This window comes from Carlito syrichta, unplaced genomic scaffold, assembly GCF_000164805.1.
Source record: "Carlito syrichta isolate Samal-C Ts95f unplaced genomic scaffold, Tarsius_syrichta-2.0.1 Scaffold294881, whole genome shotgun sequence".
NCBI classification, from domain to species: Eukaryota; Metazoa; Chordata; class Mammalia; order Primates; family Tarsiidae; genus Carlito; species Carlito syrichta.
The window spans coordinates 193,541-210,937 of NW_007238977.1; the positions used below are offsets into that span (position 1 = coordinate 193,541).

The window sequence follows — 17,397 nt, forward strand, 5'->3', positions numbered from 1 at the left end:
GGACAGCGTTGGCGCCCCCCAACCCCTCCCCCCCCGTGGCCTCCTGCGGACCTGCGTGTGAGACTGCGGCCCCGTGTTCCTGGAGCAGTTGATTTTTCCTTAGAAGCATCATCAGTTCCATCGCCTGTGGACATCTGGGCAAAGCTGGATGATTTTATACCCGGTGTCTCGGTTGCGAATGTTTCTGGGATTTCAGTTGGAGTTAGATCGCCCTTCTCCCCAACCCTCCCTCCCCGCTCCTTCACGCTAATGTCTCAGTCCTTTGGTGGTAAGGACCTAAAATGTATAGGGAGCATAATTCAAAAAGGAATGCTCATTCTTTTTTTTTTTAAGAGTTGGAGTCTCACTCCGTCACCCAAGCCGGAGTGCAGTGGCACACTTAGGGCCACTCCGGTGTCAACCTGCTGGGCTCCAGCGATCCTTCCGCCTCAGCCTTCCAAGTAGCCGGATCTACAGGTGTGCGCTACCACGCCTGGCTAATTTTTTGATTTATTGTAGAGACAGGTCTCACTACGTTGCCCAGTCTGGTCTCGAACCCCTGGGCTCAGGCAATCCACTGGCCTCGGCCTCCCAAAGTGCTGAGATGACAGGCTTGAGCAGCTGCGCCAGCCCCCCCACCCCCTTTTTTTAATGTAGGGTACAATTCAGGGTATGGTACATACGTGGTCATTGTACAGGTAAAGGGTGAGTGCCCATACTGATGTTATGTGAACCTCCCCCCCCCCATCCCCTGGCAGTATTTCTCATACCGTCAATCCCCTTCTTATAGTATTACGATAAATGTTCAGGGTCTTTTTTTTGAGTTGGAGTCTCACTCTATCACCCAGACTGCGCCTCAACCTTCCAAGAAGCTGGAATTACAGGGGCACGCTACCACGCCCAGCTCATTTTTGACTTATTGTAGAGATGAGGTCTCGCCAAGTTGCCCAGGCGGGTCTCGAACCCGCGGGCTCAGGCAATCCACTCACCTCAGCCTCCCAAGGGCACGGGATTAGGTGCTGAGCCACCGAGCCTGGCTGGTACTCAGATCTTTGTGTCTGGGATAGATCACTGAGTACTATAGACTAATTCCATCCAGGTTGCTGCAACATTCATAATTTTGTTTTTCTTTATGGCTGCATAACATTCCATTGTGTGAATGGACCACATTTTCTTTATCTAGTCCACTTTTGATGGGCAGCATGGTTGGTTCCATGTGGAATGCTCATCTTGATGCTGTAGTGTTTTCCTTGCTGGGCCATCTTCATCAATACTGAGAGAGCATCTTCCTACCTTTAAAACAAGACCATGATGCCTCCAAGATGTTCAAAATGTTTGTGATGACTTTCAGCCCTGCTTTTCCAGCAGCTTCCCATTCCAGCAGCAGATATTGATATTGACAAAGTCAGGGCATCATCTTGCCTCCAGTTATTACTGGGATTGCAGCAAATGTCATCCATGTGGGCTTGAATGTGCTCTTGTTATATGCCCTGGGCCTTGGAGTGGTAGGTTTTTCCTGGGTCAACATCACTTCCTAGTTCTTCCTGTCTGGTTATCTTTTCCTCTGTTTATGGTGGAAAATATCCGAATTGATACCTGGGGAAGTTGGACTAAGGACTGTTACCAGGAGTCAGGCACCTTTATCCAACTGGCTATACCCAATATGTTCAAAGTGTGCATTGAAGTGGTGGACCTATGGGGGAGAAACCTCCCTTGCAGGACTGATTAATGTCACAGAGCTGGGTGCCCAGGCCATCATCTGAGAACTGGCCCTTGCAGTCTATATGGTGCCCCTTGACTTTTGTGTGGCAGCCAGTGTCCAAGTGGCCGATGCTATGGGGAAAGGGAATGATGAGCAGACTCATTGTTCCCTATCACTGTCCTCTTGTGTGCTGGTGTGTGTGTGCTTCAAGTGGGTGTTTTACTTGCAGCTTTGAAGGATGTGGTGGCCACGTGACAAAGATATGATTTCCCTTGTGTGCCAAATGATGCTTGCTTTTGCATCTTCTATTTGATGCAATTGCAGGTGCCTGTAGTGGAGTCCTGAGATGTATAGGAAAATAAAAGATTAGTGCTATCTTAAATGTAATTGGTTATCATGGTTCTGGTTTTCCCATTGATATCTCTGATATTTACTGCTAAACTTGGGATAATAGGTCCCTGGTATAGATCAATGGTCTTTGTCTTCTTTCAAGTCCTCATTTATTTGATGTACATCTTTTTTTTAGTCTCACTCGGTCGCCCAGACTGGAGTGCAGTGGCCGCTCCCGGCCACCGCAGCCTTGCCTGCTGGGCTCCGGCGATCCTTCCGCCTCAGCCTTCCAGGTAGCCGGAATTACAGGCATGCGCTACCACGCCCGGCTGATTTTTTGATTTATTGTAGAGATGAGGTCTCGCTGCCCAGGCGGGTCTCGAACCCGCGGGCTCAGGCAATCCACTCACCTCAGCCTCCCAAAGGCACGGGGATTACAGGCTATTGCCACCGAGCCCGGCTTGATGGACAAATTGGAATAGGCTTCCAGGGCAGGCACAGGTTTGAGCTGTATTAAAATGGGAAGAAGAAGCCATCCCCATCCCCAAAGAGCTACCTATTTGGGAAAGAGAAGTGATGGATAAAGCGATTTTGCATGATAACCCTCAAACCAGAGAGCCAGACCATCCAACTGATGGAAGAAAACACCCAGTATGCAGTGCCCACCATTGGGGATGCTTTAACAATGAGAGAGTTGATTTTCTATCCTAAAATGGCTCTAGCTGTTGCTGTGTTTGTCCTTTGTCCTTGTAGCAGGAATTTTAATGAGTTTTTAATGACTGGCCTAAAATAGAAAAATTGTCACCAGCTTACAACTAAAAATGGTAATTATATGCCATATATTAAACATGGAAAGCAACCTTGTTATTTGGACAGCCGTTTCCTTCTCAACTCTGAGTAGAAAGGGTGTCATTGGTGCTTCTTTAGTTATTCTAAGAAACTGCACTATGCTAATGGAAATCAAGAAAGGAGTTGTAATTTTAAGTAAACGTATCTCTGTTAACTGTATCATGGCTTCTAAGTATGTTACATTGATTTTCCCTGCTGTAAATGTTCTTTCCTCTTTCTTATGTTGAATATCTTTTTTCTTCCAGGAAAGCAGTTCATTATCCTATAAAATATTGTTGCTTATCTACTTTTGTTTGTTTTTCTCTGTTAAATGTACTTAATCTTGTCACCTTAAAATTAAGGGAGAGAAGGAGGAAGGGGGAGGGGAGGAGAAGGAAGAGGAGAGAAGGCTTTGAAGGTAGGGGTGGGGCAAAGAGAGGCCAATGAAAGGTTGAGGGTGGTGCTCACACTGAAGGAGAAAAGGGCTTGAGGCAGAAGCCATTGAGGCCTAGTATACTCAGGTTTGCATTTTAAATATATCATCCTGGTTGCTAGCAGTGGGAGGAAATAGCTGAGGGAACAGAAGATCGGACAGAACCACAGAAACATGCCAGTGAGGAGGCTACTGCAAAGACCTAGGCAAAGTTTCTAGAGAACTGATTTTTGACCATAGCAGTGGAATTGGATTAAGGGGGGTGAATTTAATATTTAGGAGGCAAAATCTACTGGGCATTATTACTAGTTTAGAGGAATCAGGAGGGTGGAATCTTGTGGAAAGGGAGACAATATTTCCTCTTCCAGAGGATGTAGTAATTGGAGTGAAAGATTGACCATGGAAGTGGACCTTATGTAAACTTACATGGACCTGTGATTTCTGACTTCTGACTCTCAGTCCAGTGCTTTCTTGACTCAAGCAGTGCCTTGATAGTCAGCTGGGCTCCCTTTTGGGAATCAAGACCTATTAGGAAATCAGTTCACCAAACATCCCCAAATCTTCCAATGACCCAGACAGTAAAAGCTAAGTAATGAAATGCTAATGACATAGAGTGTGGCGAGACTTATTCCCAAGCCTAGTACCAGTTATGAAATTCTGGGTTTCATAGAGAGATGACTAACAAGTGAGGGTATTGGAGTCATGTGACAGATACCATTACAAGTCATGTTAAATGGTCTGGTAATGACATAATCATTTAAGAAATAAATAAATCGGTATCAGTAGTGGAAAAGACACCATATTCAGAATGAGTGCAGCAAACAGGGTGGGCTTTCTTAGAAATAAGCATATCACCTTTAAAAATAGCACATATGTTAAAACATTTGATAATGATTTAAAACTAACATCACCTATAATTTACTAAGTACCAGACAATGTGTGATATATGCGATATAATTTCATTGAATTCTAGAAACATCTCTACGAGGTAAATATTGTTATCTCATTTTACAGAAGCTTAGCAAAGTTGAACAATTTTGTTTTGTTATAGTTGTTTGGTTGCAAAGATTAGAACCCAGGTTGAGCCTTACCACTGTGAGCAAACCAGTTTACATGACTGAGCATAAATTGAAAACTTTGTCTTTGCCTCAATTCACTAGATAAAACAAGAAATAACATTCTGTAAAACTAATACTTCTTTCTTTTTAATTAGATGTCTAGAATATTTCGACGTTCTTCTGGAGGGGGTCGATTTATCAAATCTCACGTTATCAAATTAAGGTATGTACACTTGGTTCATAAACTTTAAACAAAATGTTAAGATGAGATAGTTGATCAACATGATTGCTCCACTGCCTTGAGCAAATCTTTGCATATATGATATAAAGATTTCATAAATCTTGAGCATCCCAGGTTATATACTATCTGATATTTCTCAATCACAAGAAGGATACATAAAGTGCTTCATACATAAATTTCCAGTTATTAGACAGACAAAAGAGGAAAAAACAGGAAGGAATGAAAGGAATGGTGCTGCCAACATCCCCTTGCCTCCCTGTCTCTTAAGCTAAGACCTAGGTAGAATTTATGTCTTTGCTTTTCCCCACTTTAAGCCTACCTCGCCATCAACGACTATAACTTTCTCTGCAGAAAGGTGTTTCTTTCATGCCAGTGCATTATTATTGTTATTTTTAAATGCCTTTTCATTTTGAAATGAAATGTTTTGGCAAAAGGTAATGTGCATAATTCAAACATGGAGCTATTATCATGTACTAAAAATTAATACTAGAATTCACCATGAAAACTTTTTATATGTCTAAAAAGCTTAGATTCCATCGATTTTATTATATATATATGTACATATATATACAAATATGTAATATTTGTTTCATTTTTGGGTAGTAACATAAATATAAATATGGCTAAATCATTAAGAAGTACATGTCTTTTCCTTTTCTCTTGCTCTTCTTTTTTTTCATTTGTCCTTGACTTTTTTATTTTTGTTTTTGCTCTCATCTTTCTTTCTTTCTCTCCTCTTTTTCTTCTTCTTTCTCTTTCTCCCTTCCTCTCTTTTCAGTTTTCTTTTACCTTTCAAATTAAATTTGCTCTCAAAAAGCTACCTGAGGCTTTCTAGCCCTATACATCACAATATCAATCTATATATTTGAACTGTTTATCAAGTGATTTTATTTTATAACTGCTTTCTCTAATTATTCATTTATTAACTTACCACCAAACCCCAAAATATCAGTGTTTAATATAGAAAAAGTTTATTTCATTTCCTTGTTACAGTTCAAAGAGTCAGAAATGGGGGCAGGGGCATGGCTGCTGGTGGAATTGTGGGATGGAGATGCCACTGGATCTTCTTCTGCCTCTGGCTGGCAGAGAAGGGAAGAGTGAGAGAATGATAGATGCAATGGAAAGTTTTGTTAGGAGCCAGGCCTGTTCATGGGGGATTTTATTTCTGCCTGCATCCTATTTGTCAGAATTCATTAGAGAGTTTCAATAAACTTCAAGGGAAGCTAGGAAATGAAATCTAGCTCTGTGCTCTAGAGGCAAAAGAAACTGGGTCTGGGAAACAAAAGCATTGTTTCTGCCATGCCACTATGGAAGAATAATGGTGTTAGTTACAACTTTTGCTCAAAATGCTTTAAAAAGCAAGTCTTTTAAGTGAGTAAGGCCTAATTTCATGGACATCTTCTCCCACAAACCCCTCTAAATTATGAGCTAAGTAAGGACAGGACAGCAAACAATTTTTTTTAGGCATGTATTTTATCCAGAATTTCTAGCGTGTTGCCTTTATTTTCTCTACATTGCTTCCAACACTCCCTTATCACTCTTCACTCATTTCTAGTCACTGTATCTAGAGATAATTTAAAAATCTGGTATGCACATATATCATCTGTTACGTTTCTTTAAATTTAATGTGAGTCCTAATAGCTAAAATAGCTAATGATTAGAGAAATGGCATGATTGATCTGGTGTTTTGCTCTTCAGTCCAGATGAACAAGGTGTGAACATTCTTATGGTGCTCATGTTTCGATACCCATCTACTGACAGTGTTGAACAAATCAGGAAAAAAGTTGAAAGGATTTTATATCAAAGTCTGAAGACAAAACAGTTGCCTTTGACTATAAACAAACCATCATTTAGACTCACACGTAAGTCTTTTTTTTTGTTTTCATTTTTGTGGTTCCCTCCTCTCATAATCCCCTTTATTTTTCAAAATAATTTGGTCAGTGTAACTTTCCATTTTAAGAATTCAACACTGATTATAAAAAAACACATATCATGTCGAATAAAACTGAAACAAAAATTCACTGTGAGGCAAAAATTTTATTTTGTAGTATTACAAAATGTTTTCTCATATTTTAGTAGGGCTTTTGATAAGGTTTCTAAATTTTTACCCATATGGTATAATGTTGGAGCCTTACAAAAACGCCAAAGAATAGGTATTACTTTTACCATTTTACAGGAAAAGAATCTGAGACTCAAGGAAGATGTAAAATGTGGGATTAACAAAGCTTGAGGCTAGAATTAGACACAGCTATTGTGACTCACACAGGTCCTTACAGGTCAATTCTGGGGTTAGTTCTTACAGTATCAGAGAAACATTTTCAGGAAGGTTTCCCCTGTAGGAAGAGCCAGTGACATAAACTGTGAGAAGCTTGTCTAACTTGTTTCCAACTTAAAATGATTTTCCACTCATTTCCTTATTTATTCCTCACGAAACAAAATCAGGTTTTGTTTCCCTCCCAAAGTGAAAGAAAGGGTAGTTTGAAAAGTTTATTAAATTAAAACCATCTTACATCTAATTGGAATCCAAGCTGAGAGGCATTTCTATTTTTCTGTGCCGATACATGATTTGAGGAACTAAAACGATGTGTTTCAAATTAGATTTTAAGTGTCAAGGACAGGAGCTGTGTCTTTATTTTCTTACCCTCCCTCAAGCAGTGCCATATATCTCACATACAGTAGGTATTTCAGCTCTGTTCATTGCTTCTCATTATGTATTTCCAAGTTTACTTACTTCTGATTTAAAAAAAGAAAGAGAGAGGGACTTGCCCTTGTTAAACTCAAAAGTTTTCTTCCCTTTCAATGGCCATGTATTTAGGAAACAGATTGTCTAAAGTTAATTAGGAAAACTCTTTAATACATTTTGAGACAGAATCTTCACAAATATTAGTGATAACTTTTTCATAAAGTAATTAGAAATAGTGAAGAGTTTAAACATGATATTTCCCAGCATTCTGTAAGTAGAATCTCAATTCTTGACAATATAACTATCTCTACGCCATAATCATATTTTCTTGAACTCCTGGGCTCAAATTTTCTAAAGTAAAATATCCATCATAGAAATGGCATTGCATCATATTTACTGAGTTGTTAAAGTTGTAGTTTTATGTTTTACAATTAAAAAAGTAATTTTTGGCATTGTTGGTTATGTACAATGACATTTTACTATACAGGTTGTCTTAATAACCAAAATAACTATGTTCTCTGACCATACTTGATAACAAAAAACGGAATGTTTTCTTCTGCCACATACATATCTTTTGTTCAAGTAAGAGAAATATTTAGGAAACATCTAGAAGGGATTGGCACTCATGTCCCTTTTTGGATAAAGTCAGTGTTCCTCAGAAAATTATTGTAAAAGTCTCCATTTTCCTACTGACAAATTGATAAAACAAAACGATCACCAAATCAACAAAAATCTAATGTAGCTGAGTTACAATGAACACGAATGAATAAATTTGAAGGGAAAAAGATGTCACAGAGGGAAGCATAAAGTAGAGTGAGAATTTGTGTATGAATGGAGTCTCTGGACAGATGATATGTGTAAGAACTTCATGCCTGTAGTGCCTGCTGCCTGAGCCACAACCTGGAGGGAACATCCTCAGTGAGAGAAGGATGCCAAGTGGCATTGATTCTTTGTTAAATTTCTGCTCTTTGTTAGTCTGGGTCCTTGAGATTGGGCCCTATCCTTTAACATTGATCAATGGGAACGTGCTTAAAACACATGGGCTGATAAATACCAAGTGTGATGGGAGCTGGAGGTTACTACTTGGAATTATATTGGAGCCCCCAAAGAAAGCAGTAAGAGACATTTATCCTTCTTCATTCTTTCTTAATTTACTTTTTCTGTTTCTAAGCAAAATCAGAAAATGAAATGCTCTCTGATTTTATTTTAAAGTGAAATTATGTAATTTGGACCAAAAAATCCAAATCAGAGGAAAGGGATATACATATTTATATTTATGTTTATGTATATATCAAACCTAATTGTGAAAAATCTCATGCCCACTTGAAATATGTATGCTTTGAATAATTAGCATTTCTATTAATGACCATTTTGAATAAAATAACATGAAAATAGAAATATGTTCTTCTGCCAACTAATTCATGTTTTGCTTATTCCAGCTATTGACAGCAAAAAGATGAGAAATCTTCTTAACAGTCGTAAGTTCCAAAACTCACAATTAACTGTTTATTTCATAGTAAAGATAATGAATAAAAGCCACGGAAAAGTTAAATGTACAAGCTCTTTTGGGTTTATTTTATATTGTTTTAAGCAAACACTTGTTATTTATTTTTAATATATAAATGTTTAAATTTATGCATGTATACCAAATACAATATATGGCCTATGGGATATGGTAAAACAAACAAACAAACTTACACAGTATTCTAGAAATGACATTACTTTTCTTTGTAAATAACTTCTTTACTATTCTTTCACAATTCAAGAGAATATTTTAAGCTGATACTAGTTAGGCATTTTAAATTAATTTTTTCAGCTTTCCTGTGTGTTTATTAAAATGTCTAATATGTACTTTTTCTACATGCTATTCTGCCCCCCAAATCTTAGCATTGCTACATATTTACATGTTTTGGACAAATATATGTTCATTAAAAATGTTGTAAGGATACTTTCAAGTCTCTTTTAAGGTTGATCTAAAGTCTATTCTATGGAGGGTTTGATATCAGGGAATAATAACTCTTCTTTTAAAAATAGTCTTTTCAATTTTAGAAGACCAAAGAGGTCAATTTTGTTACAGAATGCTAAAATACAGGCCTTTGCAAAGACAATAAATTTATTCTCTTTAGGCATGTCAAGGGCAAAACATGACCTACATTTAGTACTGGGCTCTCTCAGCAGTAAGGGTACTAGTGGCTTCTATGTGAATCCTCTTAATTTTATAATCCCACTCTGTCACTTCTCAGAGAGACATCCAGCAGTGTTCTCTCTTCAAGGCTTAGTTTTTTTCATCTGAAAAGTGTGTTATTATAAATACCTCTAAAACACTTATCAGAGGAGCTATACATTTTTGATTCTTAATGAATTCTCTATTTATCTATCTATAAATGCTTTAAACCGAGAAAAAGCATTCAATTCCTGGATTGGATGCCTTGAAATGTTAGTAAATGTTTCGTATTAACATCAATAGGATCATCAAGACTTGTCTAAAGTAAGCTCAAAGACTGCAAGCCAGAAAGGGGTCAAAAAGTAGCAGGGACAAAGGATTGTCTAAGCATCTGCTCCCAAAGAAAATCAGGATATGGCTTTTTCCTTTCCTTTTCATGAAAGCAAATCAACATGTATTTTGGTTACAGGCTGTGGGATAAGGATGACATCATCAAACATGCCATTACCAGCATCCTCTTCTACTGAAAGGATTGTCCAAGGAAGAGAAACAGCTGTGGAAGGGGAGTGGCCATGGCAGGCCAGCCTCCAGCTAATAGGGGCCGGCCATCAGTGTGGAGCCAGTCTCATCAGTAACACATGGCTTCTCACTGCCGCTCACTGCTTCCGGAGGTAAGTTCACCAGGGCTTTTGTGACCCTTTTTTACTCAGTCCTCATTTGGTGTTGATTCAGTGCAAGGAAAGAGTCCAATAGCACCAGCTTATCCTCTGCTTCGTTCAGGGTGGACCCTGCTCTACCTATTAATTGCTTGCTCTGTGCCCTGCCTGTGATGCTTGGTTTGTATTATTCATGGTTCTTATCATATATTTCCCTATATCATCATGACCCTAGTGCCATCTTTCTTACCGTAGCATAGATTATTTTATGTAAAGACTAACTAATATACGTGTAACAAGTTTAATTTCTTCTACATACTCAAGAAAAAAAGTCAGCTATTTCTGTTCTGATTTTTTTTCAATTAATTTCTCTAACCTTCCACTGTCACCATCACTATTACTTTACAAAAATCATACTATCCCACTTGAAACTCTACCTTCTCATTGCAATATCCAAGAAACTATGCAAGTTTGTATGATCTTGAGAGGCACCTGTTATCTGTCTCACTACCCTCACGGCTGTCTGGTTGAGCTTTCATGTTTATAGCTCTTAAAACTCAGCTAGGTCAGTTCATATACACAGACATACACAGCCACCAATTGACCCAGCAGATCAGGGACACATAATCTTTCCTCTCTAATTTTGTAGAGTACAGAGAGTGTTTCCTTTTAAACTCTCAAAAGACAAAACTCTGAATAAAACTCCTTTGCCTTCCCAGTGACACTAATTATGCATCTTACACTCTGCTAAGGGAACCTATCCTTGCTGAGTCTAGGAGGCTCTTTATCATCTTTTTTTTTTTTTGAGTTGGAGTCTCACTCTGTCTCCCAGACTGGAGTGCAGTGGCCGCTCCCGGCCACCACACTCTCGACCTGCTGGGCTCCGGCGATCTTTCCGCCTCAGCCTTCCAAGTAACTGGAACTACAGGCGCGCGCTACCATGCCCGGCTGATTTTTTGATTTATTGTAGAGATGAGGTCTCGCCAAGTTGTCCAGGCGGGTCTCGAACCCGCGGGCTCAGGCAATCCACTCACCTCAGCCTCCCAAAGGCGTGGGATTACAGGCTGAGCCACCGAGCCCGGCTATCATCTTTCTAAAGGTAACCCTCCAAATGGTTCCAGGACACTTATACTATTCTTCATGGGTTAGAAGTGTAATGAAAGGGACCTAGTGAATTTAAGGTGATTGTCTGTCACTTCCTCACTAGAGAACAGAAAAGAGACTCACTTATAAACACAGATAAGACCAAAATAGCTAGCATTATGTCTTAGAGATAAACACAAGAGGCTTCCTCGCTTATTGACAATGCTTGAAGGTATGGATGCTCCAGTCTGGGCGACAGAGTGAGACTCCAGCTCAAAAAAAAAAAAAAAAAAAAGGTATGGATCAACTCCATTTTCTCTATCCAATTAATTTGTAAATTCTTTAAGGCCTGGAATCAGTTCTTCATGACTCCCAGAATTCTAGAATCTGGTGTCTAGTTTTCAAATGAATGCTCCAGTTCTAAGATTTCTGCTTTGAATAAAACCTTCCCTTGATGTATAAATATGTAAAACAGATGAGGACAGAATCCTGTCTCCCTTCCCTGTACTTGCCTGCTCATCCCTAGGACAGTGCAGAGTACTTTGAAAACCACTAATCTTTCAGGTTTTTTATTACACTTAAAAGTTGATGATTCACCAGTATAGTCATCCCACCTGAAAAAGGAAATCTCCTTTTTGAATTCTTCTCTGTGTGATTTCCTTCCCCTCATTATTCTTCACCAAGAGAATTTTAAGTTTCTATGTATTTCTAATCATCCTTGATTGAGGTACTTTTTTTTTTTTTAAAGAGGGGACTGAGCCGGGCTCGATGGCTCAGCCTGTAATCCCGCGCTTTGGGAGGCTGAGGTGAGTGGATTGCCTAAGCCCGCGGGTTCGAGACCCGCCTGGGCAACTTGGCGAGCCCTCATCTCTACAATAAATCAAAAGAAATTAGCCGGGCGTGGCAGTGCGTGCCTGTGGTTCCAGCTACTTGGAAGGCTGAGGTGGAAGGATTGCCGGAGCCCAGCAGGTCGAGGCTGCAGTGGCCGGGAGTGGCCACTGAACTCCAGTCTGGGCGACAGAGTGAGACTTCAACTCAAAAAAAAAAAAAGAGAGAGAGAGAGAGAGAACTGAACTTTAGAGGAGAATAAAGGTAAAGATATGATAGAGCTAGATAGAATTTCCTTTGCTATAAATCTTGTGGGAGAGAAAAGCATCTTTGTGAAGGGAGAACCACAACTCTAATAAGAAGGACTGACAGGGCCAGATCAAAGGGCAAAACTTAGTCCTTGAAAATCAGAAAGGAGTAAGGGGGTAGCATGGAGAAACAACCCTGTGTATGCATGAAGGTGTGCAAAGAAGGCAAATTTGCACTTTGCCTCAAAGATCACAATAAAACCAATAAACGAGACCAAGTGAGTCATAAAATAAGAATGAATGGAGGATTTGATACACAGGGAAAATGCCTTAGTATGCATTATATCCAAAACAAATCAAAATTAATTACCAAACAGTTTATTAAAATTAGGGAAGAAAGAAAACTTGAAGAGTTCCTAACAAGCAAGGAGTTTAAAATTCAGAAGTTAATCACACAAATTAATTAATTTTACATAATTAGTTGTATTAATTTTGGAAACTCTTTTTCCCATGAGGTTACCAACTGAAAATTCCCTCACCAAAAAAGACCTTTCAGGAGCATAATTTCCAACAGTTGAGAAGAAATACTATCTCAATCTTTTTTAAAGAATAAAATTAAGCATCACAAATATTACACCTTAATTTTTTGCAGAAATAAAGACCCAAGTCAATGGATTGCTACTTTTGGTACAACTATAACACCACCTGCTGTGAAACGGAATGTGGGGAAAATTATTGTTCATGAAAATTACCAGAGAGAAACAAATGAAAATGACATTGCTTTGGCTCAGCTCACTACTAGAGTTGAGTTTTCAAATATAGTCCAAAGAGTTTGCCTCCCAGATTCATCTATAAAGTTGCCACCTAAAACAAGTGTATTTGTCACAGGATTTGGATCCATTGTAGATGATGGTGAGTAGTTTCAACCTAATTTTCTTAGCACAAAAATGTCTTGAGACTGAACAAGCTGTCATTAGGAATCTCTCTTAAACTTTACATAAAAATAATGGTGATGTTTCAATGTTTGTACTCTGAGAAGAACAGGGGGCTGTGAATTAAAAAATAAAAGAAATTAGATCCCTATCTTTGGGTTCATCATTGGAACAGTGGTGAAAAAGGAGAGAGACTAATACAGAAGAAAAGATCAGACTATCAGGTGATAAGGAAGGATGATATACTATGGGAAGGCAAAGGAATGATTAATTATAAATTGCACGCTTCCTGGATGTAAATACACCTGATCATCAGGTACTTTAAATCACAATCTTTATGACAGCTTTTTCTCTGTTTATTTCAATACTTATTCATTTTATGAGAATTTATAACAGTCATAAACATGAAAGTGTGTTGTGAATGTTTTGAGAATTTTCACTTGGTTAGTTAATAAAATCTGTAGTTTTTTCTCTGCCCCACCTCCTCTGAATGTAAAAACACATTGTCTAAGAATTTTATAAGTTAAATACCAGAACTTAAGACTTCTAGGTACTAGTTCGCTCAGTTCTAAAGAGAGATTAATTGAATGTTTTAAAGTGAAAAATAAGAAATACTTAAGGTTCTATCAATGGTATCCTGAAGAAACTAGGAGACAAGTGCTAAGATATCTTAATCTAACTTTGTTTTGACAGAATTCTGTTATAGAAAAAATTTTCCAAATGCTCCACACATATCCAACTTGGCTTTATGAAACGTTCTTGAAAGTCTCTTTTCTTCTCTTCCCTTACCCAACAGCTTGAGTCAGGAGCCCTAAACTACTTTCCTTTCTGTATTCAGTTGTGCAGTATCCTCTCCCCCTAAACCCCAGCCCTGTCCTGTGCTGGCAGCAGATCTCTGGTACATATTACATCAATTTTGTTTCAATGCGAGACTCACCTAAATAACACACTACAGTGTAGAGTAGGCAAAAAGATCTGTGCTGCTGTGACTTGATTTCTATTTGAATAGCTTGGAATATCAGTGAACTTCCATGGGTTGAGATTTCCTTATATGGAAAAGGTAGCAGTTAGACAAGCCCAGTGTGATGAACCCATATGATAATCTAATGAAAGCTACGAACCCTCTCCTTATTTAAAAAAATGCATATGTATATTTATAAATGTATAAATATAAGGTATTTTGAATGCAGGGTAGGGCTTCTAATAACCTTGAAAGATCGACAAATATGACATAATACTGGGATGTGGATACTTGTGGTTTCTTGCATGTAGACATTTGTGACACAGAAATTAGGTCATAACTAATGTTAGTGAAATAATTTTGAGCTTTTACTCCTAGGAATATACAATTTATGTGTCTTCCATGTCTTAGAGACAGTTGTATATGAAGAACACATTATTTATTCATTTGTTTGTTTGATTTGTGTGTGTGTATGTCTAATAGGACCTACACAAAATAAACTTCGGCAAGCCAGGGTGGAAACCATAAGCACTGATGTGTGTAACAGAAAGGATGTGTATGATGGCCTGATAACTCCAGGAATGTTATGTGCTGGATTCATGGAAGGAAAAATAGATGCATGTAAGGTAAGTCCAAAGTCAAGGTCAAAACCTTAAATGTTCCCACTAGTTAAGTTTGGCATATATTTTACCTGGGAGAAAAAATGGCATCTGTGTCACCAAGAGCTAAGTTTATTTATAACCATCACAATAAAAATTCTTGTATTGAGTGCTTAATACACGCCAAGCCAAGAGTTAAGTGCCTTTTATTCATTATTTCATTTAATATAATGAGATAGAAGCAGTACTGTAATTATCCATATTTTCCAAATTAGGAAATTGAAATCTGTTGCTCCCTGTTTCCAGTTCACACAATTGCATTTATGCTCTATTGTTACTTTCTTAAACAAAGTCAAAACAAAGGACAGAGAAACCTCTCCTCTGAAGGCCATGTCGCGCACCTCTATCACTATCTCTCATACACATTGTTTTCAACCCCCAGCTTCCTAATTGCTCCTCTTTGTCCCTCTCATTCTTTAATGATGTAGACACCTGAAACAGGTTTTCTCTCTACTCCAAGCCTGCAGCATCAACCCTGACCCGTTTAAATGAGGGACTCTTAGTTCCCAGAACCTCTCATCTCCTGTTATCTCCATTCCTCTTCAGCCACCTCAGACCCTACTCTTAGGGTCACATACTTTGGGCCTTGTCATCAAAAACCGCTTCATCTTCAGAAATACGAATTCCCACCTTTCTATCTGACCTCTACCCTCAATGTTCTCCCCTTGTGTTTTAACTACTTCTGCTTCCCTAGACACATTCTCCATGTTATATCCCCACCTACCAATCCTTACTCCCAACATGCGTGACTTAACAAACATTCCTTGGTTCCTTCTCTGTTTCATTTTCCTCCTTATCCCTTATCACCATCCACTACACAATATTATTACTTATCTGGCTTATTGCCTGCTTTTCCACTAACTATAATGTAAGCTTCATGAAGGAAGATATTTAAAAAAAATTTTTTTTTTAAATTTAATGTTATATTCCCAGCACCTAAAACAGTACCTGGTGAACTTTTTGATGACTGATTGAATGAAATAAAATCTTTCTTCAACTTCAGAGGCATAGATTTCATGGACTCCTCTGTTTTCTCACAGTCCATTCATCCTTTCCTTTCTTCCGTCTTCTATTTTCCAGCTTAAATTTCACTCTCCATCAGTTTTAATTGAAAAATCATAATTGTATTACACTTATGGAGTGCAATTTGATAGTTTGATATATGTATACAATGTGGGATGATTAAATAAAACTACATATCAGTCACTTCACTTGACATTTTTTGTGGTGACACATTTGCAATTTACACTAGTTATTTTGAAATTTGCAATACATTACTATTGACTATAGTCACCCTGCTGTGCAGTAGATCTCAAAACTTATTCCTCCTGTCTAGCTGAAATTTTGTACCTTTTGTCTAGCAACTCCTTATTCCCTCACTCTCCACTTACCCCAGCCCTGCCCAGCCTCTGGTAACCATCATTCTACTCTCTACTTTATGACTTCAACTTTTCTTGATTCCACATATAAGTGAGAACATGTGGTGTCAGTCTTTATGTGCCTGGCTTATTTCACTTAGCATTATGTCCTCTAGATTCATTCATGTTGTCCCAAATGACAGAATTCCATGGTTTTTTTTGTTTGTTTGTTTTTATACTTCCAGCTTTATTGAGATAAAATTGAAAAACAAAAATTGTATACATCAAGGTATGAAACATAATGACTTGATATATGTATATGTTGTATAATGATTACCACAATCAAATTAATTAACACATTCCATCACCTCACTACAGATCCTATTTTGTGTGTATGTGTGTGAGACAACACTTAAAATCGACTGTCTTAGGAAATTTTAAGTAAACAATACAATATCATTAACTATGGTCACTATGATATACATTCGATCTCCAGAACTTATTTACCTCATAACTGAAAATTTATACTTTTTGGCCAACATCTTTGCCCCCCACCCCCCCCCACACACACCCCAGGTACCATCATTTTTTTTCTTTACCTACACAATGAAGATTTGTATAACTAGCCTTGAATTGTACCCACATCTTTAAAAAATTAAAAGAATTCCATGTTTTAAAGACTGAGCAGTATTCCATTGTGTATATATACCCCATTTTCTTTATTAATTCATTATATTGATGAACACATATTGATTCCATGTCTGTATTATTGTGAATAAGGCTGCTAGGAACATAGGAATGCAGATATTCCTTCTACATATTGATTTTAGTTTCTTAGGATAGATGCCCAAAAGTGGGATTCCTAGATCATCTAATAGTCCTATTTTTAGTTTTATGAGGAACCTCGATAGTGTTTTCCATAATAACTGTACTAATTTATATTCTGACCAAGAGTATATAAGGGTTTCCTTTTCTTCACATCCTCATAAACATTCGTTATCTTTCATTTTTTTTTTTTATAAATGTCATTCTAACAGAAGTGAAGTGATACCTCTTTGCAATTCTAATTCTAATTCTAATTTGGTACTGAGCATTCTTTTATAAACCAAGTGGCTATTTGTATGTCTTTTTTGTGTGTGAGAAGTGTCTGTTCTTTGCCCATTTATTAATCAGGTTATTTTGTTTTCTTGCTATTGTGTTGTTTGACTTTCTTATATATTTTGCATATTAACCTTTTATCAAATACATGGTTTG

General features: G+C 37.9%; 1 protein-coding gene across 1 annotated transcript in view; it reads left to right on the forward strand.

The window, feature by feature from the left end:
- Nucleotides 1-17,397, forward strand: part of TMPRSS11F (transmembrane protease, serine 11F) — a 99,205-nt gene that overhangs the window by 72,277 nt on the left and 9,531 nt on the right. Inside the window, exons 4-9 of the mRNA XM_008054493.1 lie at nt 4,486-4,553; nt 6,270-6,433; nt 8,694-8,732; nt 9,888-10,089; nt 12,886-13,145; nt 14,610-14,752. Of these exons, the coding sequence (XP_008052684.1) occupies nt 4,486-4,553; nt 6,270-6,433; nt 8,694-8,732; nt 9,888-10,089; nt 12,886-13,145; nt 14,610-14,752 (876 nt within the window). The remainder of the gene's footprint in view (nt 1-4,485; nt 4,554-6,269; nt 6,434-8,693; nt 8,733-9,887; nt 10,090-12,885; nt 13,146-14,609; nt 14,753-17,397) is intronic.